This window comes from Rattus rattus, chromosome 15, assembly GCF_011064425.1.
Source record: "Rattus rattus isolate New Zealand chromosome 15, Rrattus_CSIRO_v1, whole genome shotgun sequence".
NCBI lineage: Eukaryota > Metazoa > Chordata > Mammalia > Rodentia > Muridae > Rattus > Rattus rattus.
The window spans coordinates 18,114,121-18,131,529 of record NC_046168.1 but is presented as its reverse complement, the minus strand read 5'-3'; the positions used below and the strand labels follow the sequence as shown (position 1 = coordinate 18,131,529).

Sequence of the window (17,409 nt, the reverse complement as noted above, 5' to 3'; positions counted from 1 at the left end):
TTCCACTTCCATTTTTTTTCTTTGTAAAATAGGTATATTTTACGTGACCATAACAGATCTAAAATGAAATAAGATACAGGACACGCATTTTGTGAGGTAAAATGTTGTATAAACAGAAGGTGTATGATAATATCCCAGCACACGTAAGGATGCCTACGATACGGTGTGTAAGATGATGTGACTTTAAATGACAGAAAGGCTTTTGTGTGTAGGTTGCACAGTGAACACACCACTTAACGTGGCATATAGTGTAGTTCCTGGTATGTTTTTCAGTTGGGAGGATTATCTAGTATTTTATGGCATATCCTATTCCCCAATTCACTAAAGTACAATTAATATCAGTCGACATTCGGCGTGTTTGGCATTGGAAGCACAAGCCCTGGGAAGGTTTCGCCCCTAGCCAGCAATGTGGCACACTGGGTGGAGGTGAGGTTCAGGGAAAGTCAAATACCCTGGCACAGTCTGGCAAAGGGGTGCAGCAGAAACCGGGCGCTCTCAGGAGGAGGTGGAGAAGCCTGGCCTGTCAGCGATTGCTTCTTCTATTTATGAAGTGGGAAGAGGAGCTATTGGGCTTGCGGTGGGCCCGGTGTCTGTTGATTAGCTGGCGATTATATTGATGATGTAATAAAAATTCACTTTGTCTATTAAGTTTCGCCAGGACAATCAGAGAGAGATTAGATAAAAATCAGAGGTAATGAATAACACAGCAGAGGAGGAAAGTCACGAGTCTTATCCACTACAGTCCCTCTCTCTCCCCCTTGCTGCCCTGAGGGGAGGGCATGAACAAAGAAAGCCCACCCCCGGCACCCAGGACTACTAGCTGTTTCAGAAACTTCCCAAGCAGAGCTTCTCTCTGGAGGGATTTGGTGTTGCAGTGACTTAAATTTGCCATGTGTGTTTAATATTTTAAACCTTTGGCACGGCCGTTTGCCCTGATGGTGGATCAGGTTGATGGGCGTGGGTCCCCCTGCTGCTCTAGCCTTGTGGGCATAACTGTATGTGTACCTCACCGGTCTGAGCCATACACAGACTCATGTCATGTATGGATGTCTGCCTGGCACCACCTCGTCTCCCTCTGGTGGGGTCTGGGCTGGTGTAGATATTTCTTTTCTTATAGCTTGGGCTATAAGAAGGAGACACATGTCATGATGGCGGTCACACGTTAATGTCCATTAGCCGCCAGGGACATTTCTGCTCAGACTAATCTGTCAGATCAACAAGAGGCAGGATTTGTAAAGAACAAGAAAAGAAGGTCACTTTAGGTTGATGCTTATTGCCTGATCGTCCTGGGTTTTGGGTTGGGGTCTGGGGCTTAAGAATTTGAAAAATGGGTGCGGTGAGTGTGGAGAAGACAGAGGGACCAGCAACTGGAAAGGTTCTAGGTTTACACGAGTGGTGACTTTCCTATCTCTCTAGGTAACTGAAAGCCCCATACTTCTGAGATCTTAGAGTTAGGACTAACCGGGAAGTTTAATGAGAATCCCGCCTCTGGTCTCTGGATGAAAACTCCTGGAGTCATGGTCTGCATGAAGGGGCTTTCTCTACTCTCAGGAGCTGAATCTGAAGGCTCTTACCTCATCCTTTCTAACTGTTCTGACCTGTTTTTTTCCCCCAGAAGATGGGAGAAGCCCCTCACTGCTGCCTGGGAGCCCCTGGGACCCTATGCAGGAGTGTTGGTTACATGAGAGCAGTATTTCCTGGCACTTGTAAAGATTCTTCCAACTGCAAGGCCGGTGTCACTCCAGGAAACTGTCCCCTGCCTTAACGCTCACTCCTTGGCTGCTCTCCAGCTACCCCTGCACCAGGAAAGGCACAGAGGAAGGGTGGAGGGTGCAGGAGGATTCTAGCCCCAGAACCCTCTGTGTGACTGGACAAAGTCATCAAGGGAGACTTTGTGAGTGATCTAAATGCCAGGGTTGGTTATCAGGAGCAAGACTATAGCTTACATATTCCATGAGTAGTTTCTTAGCCCCAGAGGGTTGCAGCTGGTGTGGCTGAGGACTGCTGCAGCCCCAAAACAGGTAATGAGGAAGGGCATTCTGGCAGATTCTGTGTATGGAGCTGACTTCCCTGAAACATCTACTCCCCACCCACCTCTCCTTGGCCCACTCTTCCTGAGCCAGGCTGATGATTGTTCCATATTTATTCAAAATGAGAAACTCCTTTGTCCATCAGCCTGAGAACGAGACTTCATTGCAGTGGGACAAAAACCAAAACAGAATGGAACAAAACAGAACACTCTGACCCACTGGTTATGTGGCTTCCTGCTCTGCCTTCTTGCTCTCTCTTGCTTTGAGATGCTTGCTGTCCCTTTCGACCCGTGAATGTGGCAACACCCAGACCTGTACCCGAGACCGCATGGTGAGGAATTACCACATTCCACGTCCAAGGCATTTCCTTTGGGCAGTGTATCCTCGTGAGGTTGCCACCACATACCCATGATTATTTTTGGAGTGTGAACCTGGGTACCCACCTTCTGAGGTCAGGGCCTGACATTCAGAGAATCTGTCTTGACATGAACCTCAGGGTGACACGTGCCTTCCCATCAGACCCAAGGACTTCCCAGCACTAGGACGGTCACACCTCCCCACAGGCATCCTCCCATCTCTTTGAAGATGGAGGTGAATGAGGGGGAGGGTTGGGGCACCAGAGGAATGCTATAGCTGCATCTGTGACACTTCTCCTGCCCTGCTGACGTAGGGACCACTCTCCTTCTGCCTGTCTGGCCTCTGCTGTGACCAGTCCTCCTAAATCACTGGCTCATCTGAGACAAGGTCAGAACAATTGAAGTTAATGTTTGGCAGAGAAACTTGAGAAACGAGAGAGAAACAAGCCAAGGCCGGCAAGCATGAGGACAGGACCTCACTCCCATAGGAGAGGTAGTCTGGCTGTAGTCCAATGGGTATGGCCTGTAGGCTTGGTATGCCTTCTCACTCTGATTCACCGAGGGTCCCTGGAGTGGAAGGGTATAGGGATGTTTGGAAGAATGGTTCCTGCCCAGAGTACACTATTACCCATCCGTCTAGTAGTTATCTTTCAGCCTAAGTACACGCCTTTCCCTAATGGAGACAATCCATTCCCCTGCTGTTCCTCTCTTCTCCCTAAGGGTCCAGCTCAGATGCCCTGGTACAGTTCCACACTTCCCCCCATTCTCTGTTCCAGGAGATCTTCAAACTTGTCCAACCAAACTGAGTCAGAATCAACTCTAAAACAAATGAAATGGTTTGCCTACTGCATCAGGAAAGGGACAGCACTGAGCATGCTTTAGTTTTTCAATAAAACAATTGTTAATTATATTTTCTTAAGGTCAGAAAAGTAACTAAAACCTTGACCACAAGCCAGAGGCCGTTCTCCTGCCCTGTGCCTCTGCAGCTCCAGTGAGCCAGACTTCCTGTGCTGCGTGGAACCTGGTGACTGGTGAGTATGTAAATCACTTCCTAATCCATCCCTCTTGGATTTGGACATGAACACAGGATGTGTGGGCATGATGTGAGCCTCTCCTGGAACTGTTTGGGCATTCCTTTGCAGAAGTCCAGGACAATGGTGGTAGCTTAGAGTCAAACCATATCAGGCCCCAAGTACTGACAAGATTTTGGTTCTTTTTCAAACACAAGGAATCTCCTCATTATGTGTGATTAAAAATCAACACTGTACTAAACCAGATGATCATCGCTCAGCTTTGAAATGAAATAAAGCTCACATAGGTTGAGGAATGATAAATACTTTCTGAATTTTCCGGTTACTTTGTGTGTCACTATTAAGTTCATGCTTTAGACCCGGACCCGACTTGCCAAGAGAGGAAAGTGTCCCTGGATCCTGTCATCCACTCCCACAGGGAGATGCTAGCCCTCACTCTTATGGTGTGGGAGCTGCATGGCACTGAATGCATCAGCAGTTCCTTCTTTCCAACCGGCCGAGTTCCTGGGCTGTGGAAGGTTGCTCATTTACGAGGGGGCATCAGAGGTGTGTGAGTTCTTCTTCTCACCGTCAGAGGGCAGGCGACAGCCAGAGGAGATGAGCCCTCCTCCACAGTTTGGGGACTCCTCCCCACTCTCTGCAAAGGGTCTAGAGCAGAGGTCAGGCTTTGATGCTGGCTGCTGTTCTCTCTGAAGCTGCTGAGGGGAGAGCATGGGAACGTCTGGGGAGATCTAAACCCTGTCACCAGGACCCACCTTTCCCTCTCACCTTCTGAGACCACTTTGGGAGCCAGACTTGAACTCTGAGACCTGAGGGGGCTTAGTGAGAAGGCTGCTTGATGAACAAGATGGGGAGAACTCAGAATGGGTCCTGAGTACTGGCTACTGAATGGGATGCAGAACATGCCTCTTGGTGGCTTTCTGTGGGTGGAAACAAATACGTTTGGGACCTGATGTGGCCAGTATGCTAGGGTCTGAGTACTTGTTTATGAGACAGAAGAACTTCAAGAGACACCCCTCTCCACTCATCCGTAGATAGCTATATCCTGCCATCCTTCCCCGTGTAAGGCATGCCCCTGCTCTTTCCAGAGCCTCTCTCAATTATTAATTCTGCCACAGGCCTGAGTGTGAAGGCAGGTTCCCTCCAAGCTGTCTTGTTGGCTTTGAGAAAAGAGAAAAGAAACGAGAAGATATTCTTTTGGGTTTGGTTGGTGGAGCACTAACACGGGGGTTAATCTCCTTTCCTTCCTGTCAACACTTCCAGGGCATGGAAAGACCACAAGGATGAGCTGGGGCTCCCTTGGGCAGGAGAGTAAAAAGTTTGGGCGAACCCCAAAGCAATACAAAGGTCAAAGAAGCCTGACTCTTTCTTTCATCCATCATTGCAAATAGAGGTAAGACGAGGTGGGAACTGGGTTTTTAGATTCCAAAACATTCTCACCTTGTCATCAATGCATTCGGAGAACACGTGACTCTGTTCACAAGAATGCACTTAGGTGACTGATCTAAACAAGTGCTTTTCCTCCTAGATCAAGTTGTGATGTGCACCCTAGCATCTCCCAGGTCCAGTCCTCTTCTCTGTCCATTGGGGCCACTGCTTCAGGCTCTCCCTACTTCCTTGGAGATAGACCTCCTCCCACCATTATGAGGAAGAACAAGGATGCTCCTCATGTCGCATCCGGTGACACTAAGCCAAGTATTGATTCGATATAAAGATATGGATATGTTGGATGGATAATGGTTAGCGCATCTAATTTCCTTCTTTTCCTGTCCAGAGAGCACCTCTCCTCTACCTCACCCTGCTGGAAAGCTGAGGGCAGAAGATGGAAATTGTTATTAGCAGTCACCGGAGGGATGTCTCCACTCCCTCTCGGCTCATCCCAGGAGTTTACGAAGCCTCTGGGAACAAGGTCTTCTTTCCCACTACGTAAACACTCCCCACATCATCACCTCCCTGTATATTCTTAGAACCAGTCAATATGATTAATTTTACATGGGCACAATTTCCTGCTATTGTGGAGTCCTCCTGGCCTCTCCCGTCAGCAGCAGCATGATACCGTTTCTGGTTATATTGGTCAACCAAGATATTGATATTATTAATAATGGATTTCTATATGCTAACCTTTGTCCACACAACTGAATCACTCTGGGCTGGCTGTCACATTTCTTTAAAAGGTATTGATAAGCCCGTTACAGGAAGGGCATATGTATTCTTCAGTGTGTGCTCCCTATTTCAAGCACCTGTAAAGATCTACTTACATTGGATAAGATGGGAGGGTAGGATGGATGTTGTTTGCAAGAAGACATCTGTGTACATATGCTTGAGGAGTGTGTGTGTGTGTGTGTGTGTGTGTGTGTGTGTGTGTCTGTGTGTCTGTGTATGTGTGTGATGCAGAGAGACAGAGACAGACAGAGATACAGAGACAGAAAGAGAGTCTGTCGAGAATACTGGCCCTTTTAGAGCTGATCAAATAGTTAGAGCCTTATAGGGAGGAAGCAGAACAAGTCAGTCCTTACAAATGCACTGCGATGTCATGTTTGATCTTTGGATGCCTCTTGTCTCCTAGGACTTTTGAGAGAAGGTTTGATTTTATAAGGATATTATTAGGTTGATGCCTTATCCTCTTAATTTACCTGCTAGGTGAGAGATGGCATTTACTGTGATCTGTCTGGCCAGCACCAGCCACAGAAAAGCACTTCAAAGGCCATTCTACAGGCTGGACTTGAGCAGCATGCTTCCTCGCTGACTTGGTTTATCTGTGCACAGGCAATAATAATTCATCTGGCTCTACTTTCTTAAGGCCAGAAGCAGGGAGGCTGACTCAGCTCAGCCTCTCAGTGCTCTGCACCAATTCCCTGGTCAGAAGAATGCTTGGCAGGCCAGCAGACCTTGCTGATTGCATGCAGTGGTCCAGCCTTCTTCCTTCTGGAATGGAATGGGTGCTTGCTGGATTTCTGTGATTGAAGGCATGCTCTCTCTCTCTCTCTCTCTCTCTCTCTCTCTCTCTCTCTCTCTCTCTCTCTCTCTGTGTGTGTGTGTGTGTGTGTGTGTGTGTGTGTGTGTGTGTGAGCCCAGGTACCTAGACCTCACTCCTGGGCATCTCTGGGTCTGTTGTCAGGCCTCCCTTCCTGGAGGGAGGTGTCAGAGATCACGGCATGTCTTTGCCAACTGTCTCTACAGTGATCCTATCCTGTAGAGGCCCACACATGCTTCTTTGTAGGGGGGTGGTCCTTCACTTATCCCTGTGCAAGGAAGCTGGCTAGTTAGAGAAATCTTCTGGATCTTCAGATACAGCATATGAATAAACCAGACATGGATTAATTAGGTGTGACTGCATCATTAAATTAGAATAATGAAAAAACAGCCACGTATGGCGTTCAAATCTGCCTAGAACAACTCCATGGGCTAATTTCAACGAAGTCACCTGTCAGTTTATAGGTCTGGGGGACACTGGAAACTGAGATTCCTGTTATAACTTGAGCAATGGGTTTTCCAGGCACTACCTACCCTGTCAGGGATGTCCTTCACTGGGTGTCCAGCGCCCACAACTAGGTCTAAACAACATGGTTCAATACAGCATCATCTATGCATGCTTCAGCTGGGCACATTTCTCAGCATGAAATACAGCAGAGACACAGGTGCTCGAGAGATGGGAGGGAGAAGTTAAGAGGTATGGGCAGTGGGTGGGAAAGGTATTGATCTTATAATATTTATTTGGCTGTGTACCATGGCTTCTACATGTACACACACACACACACACACACACACACACACACACACAGCCCGATACACAGACACACAGAAACACACACACACACCTCGATACACAGACACACAGACACACACACAGACACACACACACAGACACACACACAGACACACACACTCTTTTACACACACACACACACACACACACACACCCCGAGAAACACACATACACACCGATACACAGACACACAGAAACACACACAGACACATACACACACACAGACTGTCTTACACACACACACACACACACACACACACACACACACACACCTTTTCTAGTAGCCCTGTTTCCGTGGCTTCTGTTTTTCTTCTACCAACACGCTCTCCACCGAGATTCATAGGTGAAATGAGTTTTAGTTGTATAATTTTAGAAATAGCTGTGGAAAGACAGCCCCAAGCCCTCAGCCAACACCACCAATCACACTTCCTGTTCTAGGATAGACAACTGCGCAGAAGAACTGGTTGTTTGTTTGTCTTTTTAACAAAGAGGAGAAAATCAACAGTCACGAAGGGAAGAGTAGGGGAAGCTTGCTGGCCTTGCTTGTGGGTGATAGTGCAGCCTGCTGCATGGGAGTGGTGGTAGGGAGATCTATTAAGTGTGGAGAAACCTTTGATCTATGGCCTTTCTTAACGAAGATGATAATTAATTAAAGCAGAGTGTGTTGCAATAAAGTAACATCGCGGTCAGTTTGTGCAGGGCTGTCCAGAGCCAGCCTTCCGGAGTCGCTCTCAATTAAGCCCTTGTAACAGCAAGCCAGTTCATTATCAATTTTTTTCCTTCTGAGTTTGATCGCTATTTTTTGGTTTTTCACAGATCTAAGACTATGTCTTTCTTCATGAGGGTCCCCATTTATTTATGCTTGCAGATGACCACGTAGGATCTGCTCTTAAGCTGAGCGGCTGGGAATAGCTGTTTTAAAGCCTTACTCTGATCATGCTGGAGAGGAGATACAGCAGGGATAAGAGGAAGGAAATTTGGATTAAGTGGAAGGGGAGAAACCCTGCAAATGCAAACCCTGCAAATGCAAACATCTACTCCTGAAGGACTCAGAAACCAGAGGGACTTCCTCAGTTGGTAGAATTGCTGCAAGAGCCCCTCCATTTCTATGAAGCAAGTTCCTTGTGGCCCCTGGATGGTGCAGTGACATAGCCACAGCTCTACCACAAGCACCTACATGGACGTCAGGTGGGACTCCTGTGGGTGGCATCAGGAACAGGAGCTAAGAACTTTGGCTGCCTCTACAATTGCCTCTCTGTCCTAGCACCTTTAACTCCACATTTATGTGGTCAGTTAGAACATTTGTCTCCTTCTTCAGGCCCCAGTTTGGGATTGAGAAGACTTCTTTAGCAGTGAGAATGAGGAAAAGAGGGGTTGGAAATGCAATGCACGATGAAGGGGCACGGAGGGAAGGGAGATCACTGGTTCAGCCTTAGATGTGATTGCACCAGACATATTTGGAGAGACCATGTATTTAAAAGACACAGAAGAAAATGGTATTAAGGGTCAGGGAGAAAGGAATGTGCTTCCTTGTTATAAAGAGCTCAAAAGGAGGGTAATTGGGTGTCTGCCACACCCTGGTTGTATTCAGAGAGAATGCAGCTCAGTGCTCAGAGGGACTGTTAGGACGAACTGAGTTTGTCAAGTGGAGAGAGGGGGGACTGTGGAGGGACAGAAAAAGAGGGAGAGAGAGACAGAGTGGGAAAGAAAGAGAAAGACAGAGACAGGGAGAAGCAGACAGAGACAGAGAGAGGAAGAGGGAGGGGAAGGGGGGGAAGAGAGAGAGAGAGAGAAAGAGGCAAAGAAAGAGAGGGAGAGAACATGACAAGAAGTAGATTGGGATGCCAGAGGCAGTGAGTAGGGTAGGGAAGCAGTGGGTATAGAGACTTAGTCCTGCAAGTGTCGGGCTGTGTGGCTACCTTCTCAGACCTCAGACTGAAAGTCATCTCTTGAATGAGTCAATGGGTGAGGAGAAGCAGGCCAGACTTTATGTGTATGTGTGTTGTGTGTGTGTGTGTGTGTTGTGTGTGTGTGTGCACGCATGCATTTGTCTGTGTGTCTGTGTGTGTGCGTGTGCACATGTACGTGCACACACGTTCATACAACACCCACACAGGTCACAGCATCTTCCTGCACCCCACCTTCTGGTACCCACAAGCATACTGGCATTCACACTCTCTGTCTGGTTCTTTGTGCATGTCACATGGGATTCCCTCCCAAGCTCAGAAGTCACTTTGCTCTCAACCACTCTCAAACAGCACACCCAGATTCCAACTGGCATTTGGACTCTGTAGTGTTGCTTTTTAAAATTTCTGCCTGCAGTGCCAGGTCCCACTCACTGTTGTATCTCCCTCTCCTTTACACCCACACCACCCCAAGCCCTTCTCAGGTAAGATCACTTGGTCAAGTTGGAAGCTGACCCTTTTCCAGGGAAATGCACGGTGTGAGCTTGGTGGTGTTTTCCTTAGGACTGTCTTGGGCAAAGCTGGAGTCAGTTATTTTCTTAACTATGAGGTGGGTCTTGGCTGTCTGCTCAGGCATTCTGCCCTATCCTGGTTTATTACCTAGAACAATGAGAGCAGTGATAATAATCATGGTAATGGTGATCTGGTATCAGAAATGTCCCTGCAGCCCGGCTCTTAGACAAACAGGGAACAAACAAAAAACTGAGAACTTCTCAATGACTGTTTATGGAGTTGTAAACTTAGTATGAACTTTCTAATTGCTTTCAAGCCATGACTTAGTTCAAGACAATCCTTGGTTTGCTTTTGTTTTGTGTATGAGAAGACACAAACCCAGGTCAACTAGAGGAGGTAGTGGAAGGGAACTTCAAGAGGATTCTTTAAATGCAACCTAGAATTACCATTACAGACTGGGCTGGGTGCACATGTTTGCACCTCTCTGTTGAATTTGCCAAGGAATCTAGGCCAGCACCTCTTTTCATATATGTGGAAGGCAGTTAACCATTTTGTACATAGATGAATATTTGTGCACACATGCATGCCGATTTGCCTGTGAGCTGCTTTGCAGAACATCCGTTTTAAAGATAAATAAAACTATTCTCAAAGAATAAATAACCACCAGTCTTTTAAATACGATAATGATCCCACTAGTTTTTCTTTGCCTTTAGATACGACACATTGACATCTGGAATCCGGAAGCATTTCAACGGTTAATGTTGCTTCGACATCCATTAGTCTCCAAATGATTGCCACTGCTCTTTTTTGTGTGTGGCTGTGAAAATTTTAGAGTATTTTTCTTTTTATCTTATTCCGGGTATCTCATTTTCCCTCTCCCCTACAAGGTAAAACCTTTCTTTTAGCAGGTGTAGGTGTGTGACAAGTCATCCAGGTAGTCTTTTTTCTCTGGACAAAACTGACTTTTTATTTTTCAAGGTACTTTTAAAAAGTTCATCTTCATTGAGCTGACATACATGCTGATACTCAGTTTTTCTGTTTTAGACTCGTTTTGAAAATGGAAACTAGATAGTGCCTTATTAATTCACCTATAAGCCCAGTAATAAAAAAAAAAGCCATTTTGGCTAAAATTAAGAGGTGGAAATTTGATGTTCTGAAAAATGCTCGTGTCTTTAAATGAGAATATGAAGTGTAATTTTGGGAAGATGGTTACAGATTACCAAAACATAACCATAACCTCCATTTCTTCCTCCCACTTATATAACAAATCCAGGGGCTTCAGGTGTTTCCTACCTAGGTCCAGATACACTAAGAGGTTGTGCAAGTGATGGGGAAGACATATTAAAATGATGTCCTCCTTGGAGATAGATCCTCAGGAGGTTCTGTTATTCAGTCCCCACCCTTATTCTGCATGGAGTGTGATAGTACGAGAGGCTGGTGCCCCCAGAGCAGTAGTTCCTAGGTCTGAAGTCCTGCCCTAATACCCGGTCTGTCACTACAGTAGATTTTTGATCATGCAGTAGGTAAAAATCTTAAAGCATAGCAGCTACTCAGGTACAGAGCTGTTGTGACCAGATAATAAGAGGGACTCTTCTGGGGACTTGGCTGTTTAGGTTAAAATGGATTGCAGGCTCTCAGAACAAGAACACATCAGTGGTAAAGGCAGTTTAAACCTTCGGGGACAACCCTATGTTTAGATTACATTAATTCATAAATATTATACTAAATACCACTTAAATTGGACTTAAATGACTTGAAAGATAATGCATTATACTATGGCTATCCAGAGAGCACTAGTCTTTATGTATTTTAGTAACTCAGTCTTTGCTGCCTCCTATCTTGCTAGACAGGACCAAAGTTATGAATGGATTTCTGACTGATTGGTGTGTGATGCAGTGATGTGTGTGTGTGTGTGTGTGTGTGTGTGTGTGTGTGTGTGTGTGTGCGCGCGCTCGTGTGCATGTGTTCACATGTGTACACAAGCATGGATATGCATGTGCATTTATGTACCTTCAGTCACCAGCTCTGTTCCCTATGAAACAAAAAGAATATAGAAGAGAAGTAAAAGAAAAATGAGAAAGTGGGTGACCTGTTCCCCTTTTTCAGGGAAGAAAAATTCTACAAAACAGGGTGAAATTGGCCCTCGGCTCATTTCTGCTGCTATCCCGGGAATTGGACTCTCTCTTGTTTGATCAATACTACGATGTCTTTCTCTTCGGATCCTCTAAAAACAATCTTTCCAAAAGTGCTTCGAATTGGGGAGAAGAGAAGCTTCCAGTTAGCGGGAGTTTGCATTACAGTGGGCTTTCTTCTGTGTGTATTGTTTCTTTGAATTTTGATTCGGCCCTTTCTCTTTCTCTCTCTCTCTCTTCTTACACGAAGATCCCCTTCCCACCAATTGCTTGCTGGTCTCTAGGGGACAAATTTACCTTTACAGTAATTATTCCACTCCACAGCTGCTATTTGCTGCCTCCCAATCCAACAGCCTTTTCTGGATATGGGGGTTGGGATGATCCACAACATCCACCCACTCCCTCCTCCATGGACTCCCAATTTGACTGGAGTAATTGCCTTTTAAGGTGCACTCTACGCATGGCAGGTATTCCATTAACCCTTGGAGCTCCTCCCTTTTTTAGTTACCTGAAATGGCAGGTGGCCAAGAAATGGACACCCACCTGAAACCTCACGCATATCATTTAGTGTTTACCGATTTTTAAAGAACCAATATTGCACACATGCCACCGACAATGGAGGTCAGTGTCTTGTTAGGTCTTTCCGTCATATCCCATCATAATTCATTAGAAGTTAAACACTCAGGAAAGGGGGAGCAAGGACCACAAATATGCCCTGAAACCAGGCTTAACAAAGGCATGGTCTCATCCTTAGCCTCACGCTGTGAGTTTAGAGATTGGGAAGATGTAGAAGCCAAAAGCAGCTCCCATCCTTCAAGCCTCATCATGCTTTTTCACTTAAGAGTAATTTATCACCAGTGGCAGGCAAGTAATTTTTTTAAGGTGGCCAGAGGCTTATTTTTATCAGGATTAGCTAATAAATCAGACTGCACCATTGAAGTAGGAGTTCCAACTCTACTAGGACTGTATAAACCAGCCCTCAGAAATGTTTGTATTCATGCAGTTCTCCACGAGCTTCTCAGGACTGTCAGGGACATAGTGGCCCAACCCCGACTCTAAAGATCGGAAGAACAGAGACGCAGGACCTTTCATAAGGAAAAATATATGCCCAAATTGTGAAAGGCAAGGGAAAACAATGAGACTCTCAGTGTGTCAGAGCCATCAGTCCTGCCTGTCAAAGAGTGAGCCAGTCTGTAAGAAGAATTATTTGGAAAATAAAGTTTTGCCTGACCTAGGAATCTTGTTTAAACATGCACATTATACATGTGTGTGTGTGTGCATGTGTGTGTGCGTGTATCTGTGCTAAATCTTATGTAGCTTCTTGATGTAAATGATAAACCATCTTTCGCTATAGTATAAGAGAGTTCAGATTACACTAGGAACAAAGTGTTGGCTTCAGCAAGGGGTTGCTGGAGAGGAAACCTGGAATAACGTTAAAGTTTATCTGCACTGGCAATAGAGGGGCAATGAAGTGCTCCAATCCAGAGCCCAGAGAACACCCAGCTCTTCACAACTGTCTTTTGCCTCCAGTGGGTTCTGATATTTTTTAAACTTTGAAATATTAAATTACTACAAGAACTGATTGTGAAGATGGACAGCCTTGCTCCTCTGTGCCGTTAAATTTCTATTATTACTATTTTTTAAGACTGAGGACCTATTAGAATGACAAAGGTTTGATACAAACCTTGATTAGCTTCCAGGGAGCCTGATTGGGAAGGGGAAAAAAAAACCTACAAAGACATGGTTGCCTCCAAAGGGAGGGAAAAGAAAGTATTTCTTTTTCCAAATATTATTTCGAAGGCTGCCTCCCCCTTCCCCCTTCCAATCTCTCTTCTGAACAGACATTTTCTCCATATTGGATAAGGGTTGCTTTCTCTCTCCATGACAGCCCCCCTCTCCCCACACCAACAAATCTAGTATATTTCCACTCTGCTGTGTTCTTTGTGCTACTCAACATGTCATTAACTTTAAGATTTACTCCTCAGCATGCAAGCTGGAAGATGCTAAAGCCAATAAAAACTGCTCTCTGGGACTCCAACTAGGAAGACTTTGGAGCTCTGTTTAGTATTCGCATGGAGGGAGGGCTGGGGAATGAGGGTGGTTGTGGTAGTGAAAACCCTCAGCTGCTTAGAGAGCCACTCAGCTTTGCGCTCTGAGCCTAATGTGCCAGAGGATCAGCTATGTTCATAGCCCATTTGTGGCTAAAGACGAGGCTGCTGTCTGTGTGGGGGTGGCTGTATGTGTGCGTTTTCATCTTCAGAATCGCCAGCTCTCACACGGTCTCTTCTGTGGCTCTTTACACTACTGTCTATTAAAAATGGAACGTCCATACATCCCTACAACTTCCTTAGCTCCGTACTCCTTCCCTGCCTGGCCATCAATCTCTCTCAGAAAGCATTTAACTTGCCCACACAACTCCAACACCGATTAATCCCTGGTGCACATCCTATACATTACTGTTAGGGAGCAGAGCGCTGGGCTAATTTCATCACCCACAAGACACCCACACACATTCTACAACTGAACTCATTTGGGGCTCTGCCTTAAAGATAATAAAACAGAGAAAACAGACAGGCTGCAGACAATCCCATGACCACTTTCCTAAAAAGTTGTTAGATTTTAATTCTTTGATTATTCTATCCCCACCTTCCATAGGCACTCACTAACAGTGATTGCTTCTCGGGAGAAATAATGTACTATAAAGCTCACGGTATGGTGAGTTTGGGATAAATTAAGGCTTACCTTTCAAAATGCACCTCTTGCATGCATAACATTATTTCCCAAATCCCAACCTCATTGGGGAAGGGGATTGTTCAGGTTTTCTAGACCCCTCACTCCACCCAGGGGATGGTTCTTTCCTTGCTAATTCTTGCCTTGGGTTTTTACCAATCCTTCCAAATATTGAAGCCAGCACCTTCTCACCAGTCACACGACAACCAGACTACTGAGACACATCTCACTAGGGAGAGTTTACTGTTAAATTGATAGCAAAATAAAAATATCTCTTTGAATTGGTTTGCACTCTCCCTTTTAGACGGCTGCACTCTGCTCTTCTGGCCCATGCAGAGGAGAGCAATTCCTGTAGTGTTTTCAGCACCACGGCGATGGACAGCACCCCAGATCCCGGGCAAGCTGAGCGCCGGCCAGTCCGCTCAGTTTTTTGGGTTTCCCAGAGCAGCTGTCCCCATCCCAATCTTTCAAGTCTCCAGATACAAACCCCCCGTTCTATTTGCTATCCCCATCCCTTCTTTCTTTTCATCTCCTGTCTCTGTTGCCCTCTCTACGGCACCGCTTGCATCGGCTGTTCGCCTCAAACCCAGCCTTGTCCCGGCGAACATCTCCCCACACATCCCAGCTCGGTCTCTCAGCCGGAGCGCCTCCCTCCTCGGCGCCCGCCCGCGGCTTGCTTTCGCCCCGTCTCTCGCTTGCCAGTCGCTGGCCGGCCAGTCTGCTGCCCGCCCGCTCCTGCTCCCCAGCAAAGTTGAGAGGGAAAGGTGCTCTCACCTTTGTGCATGCCTGTGAACCTGTCCTTCAGAACCGTAAGCTCGTAGATCTTGCCGAACTCTTCGAAGAGGGGCTTGAGGTCCTTCTCATCCAGGTTTCGGGGGATCTGCCCAATGAACAGCTTGATGGCATCGTGGTCCTTCATGGGAATGGTCGACGGGTTCCCCGGGCTGTGGCTTAATCCGTTCATATGCCCGGCGCTGCCCGGGCTGCTGCCTAGCCCGTTGGTACTGAGGCTCGCGTTGTCAGCCTGTCCGTTTGCTAACGTGGCCATCTTTATATACATAGAGAAAAATCTTTCCTTTTATTCTTTCTCGCTCGCACTCTCTCGCTCCTCTCCCTCACTCGCTCGCTCGCGCTCACACACGCACACGCACACACACACACATACACACACACGCACACACACACTCTCTCACACACTCACACACTCACACACTCACACACGCACACACACTCACACACACTCACACACACACACGCGCACACTCGGGTTCTCTCCCCTTTGGTTTCCTACACCTTGATCTGCTCTGGGCTCTCGTTCTATTTCTCTCTCTTCTCTCTCTTCCTCTTCTCTCTCCTCCTCTCTCCTCTCCTGTCTTCTCTCTCTCTCTCTCTCTCTCTCTCTCTCTCTCTCTCTCTCTCTCTCTCTCTTTCTCTCTCTCTCGGTCTGATGTGATTTTTTTTCTTCTTTTTTTTTTTTACATTGAACAGACAGGATCTCTGTCCTTTCGGTTTAAACAGGCTGGACCGGTTCAAGTTCCCTGCCAGACCAGGGGTGGGGGCGGCGAGGGCGCGCGGTAGGAGGAGGGGAGCGCGGGGGCCAGGAGTGGGCGCTCTGGGGGGCGCACGGCGGCGGGCGGCGGCCGGGGGCAGGGAGGCCGGGGCGGCGCCGGCCTCGTGCGCCTCCCCCGTCGGCGGCCCCGCGGAGCGGCAGTGGTACAGTCCGAGACGTCCCCCGGCTATAAATAGCGCCAGGCGCATGGCTCTTTGGGAGGCGCTGAGATTCCGGTCCCCGCAGCTGCGGGCAGCGGGTGTCTGTTAGCTACCGGGATTCTCGGTCTCTTCTTTTTGCCTTTTTGGGGTTATTGTTATTATTATTATTTTTGTAACAGCAGCAGGTGCAACCTTTTGTATTTTCAAAGCATTGATTTTCATTTTCGTGTGGGCAGGTAGGGGGGCGTTATCCACTTAGCTGCGCTCTGTTAGGGCGACAGGCGGGCTAAGCGAAGGCAGGGCGGGCGGGCGGGGCGGCGGCGCAGGCGGCGGTGGAGGTGGAATGGGCGCTTTTCTCTCCCATCTGGCTCCATTTATTTATTTATTTAGACTAGAAAAAGCCAACCGGCTTTGGAGGAGTCTGCCCAGAGATCTGAGTGTCCATTGATCACTGTCGAGAGAAAGAAAAAGCTACATAAATATATATTATGTGGATAGATCTGTAGTCAGGAGCTCCAGCGCGCGCTCTTTCTGTTTCTCTCTGCCTTTCTTCTTCTCTAATTTCCAACCTGCCAGAGCCGACCCCAAATTTCTCCTTCCTATTCTGCATCCACCGACACCCGGATCCACCTGAGAGGATGGGGCTAGGAAAGCAGCCCGGGCTGCGTCAGAGTCTCGGGGAGTAGAATTCGGCTTGGTTCTCCGCCCCAGCCCTCCGAGAAGGCGGGAGGGAATGTTTCCGTCCCGGACGACTTTTCCCGTCCGGAGAGCGGCAGCCAGTGCAGCCCGTGGCTGGAGGGAGGAAGGTAGGAGCCAGGTGGGGGGCCTCCCCCGGCCGGCTCAAGCGGCGGCGGCAGAGTAAAGCTCTGGGCGCGGTGGCGGGAGAGCCAGCTCCGGGGAGAGGCTTGGTTTTCGCCCTGGTTTTGTTTAACTGTGGCAAATTGGAAATTTCTTTTTTTAATTCACTGTCAAAGAGATGAAGCCCCCTCTCCCGCCCCCAGCCTATTCGCCCACCCAGCTGCAGCTGGAGGTAGCCTGGCGAAGCTTGTGCTGCCCTGCGCTACCGGATCCAGAGGTGCGAAGCTGGGAGTCTCGAGCGCCGAGTCCGGCTGCCCAGATCGCTCAGCGCGGAACCCCAGCCCGGCCCGCGGGGCTAGAGCCTCAGCTGCGCGCGAGAGGGAGTGGCAGGCTCAAGAGCGGTCCCGCCCCTGGGGGCGAATAGTGGTAGTGAACTTGG

The 17,409-nt window shown here is 47.7% G+C and overlaps 1 protein-coding gene across 24 annotated transcripts in view; it reads right to left on the bottom strand.

The window, feature by feature from the left end:
• Positions 1-15,905, bottom strand: part of Celf4 (CUGBP Elav-like family member 4) — a 276,171-nt gene extending 260,266 nt beyond the window's left edge. For all 24 annotated transcript variants that reach the window (XM_032885427.1, XM_032885439.1, XM_032885434.1 and 21 more), the window contains exon 1: positions 15,237-15,905. In XM_032885427.1, coding sequence (XP_032741318.1) covers positions 15,237-15,522 — 286 coding nt within the window. In that variant the 5' untranslated portion in view covers positions 15,523-15,905. The remainder of the gene's footprint in view (positions 1-15,236) is intronic.
• Positions 15,906-17,409: the final 1,504 nt, after the last annotated feature.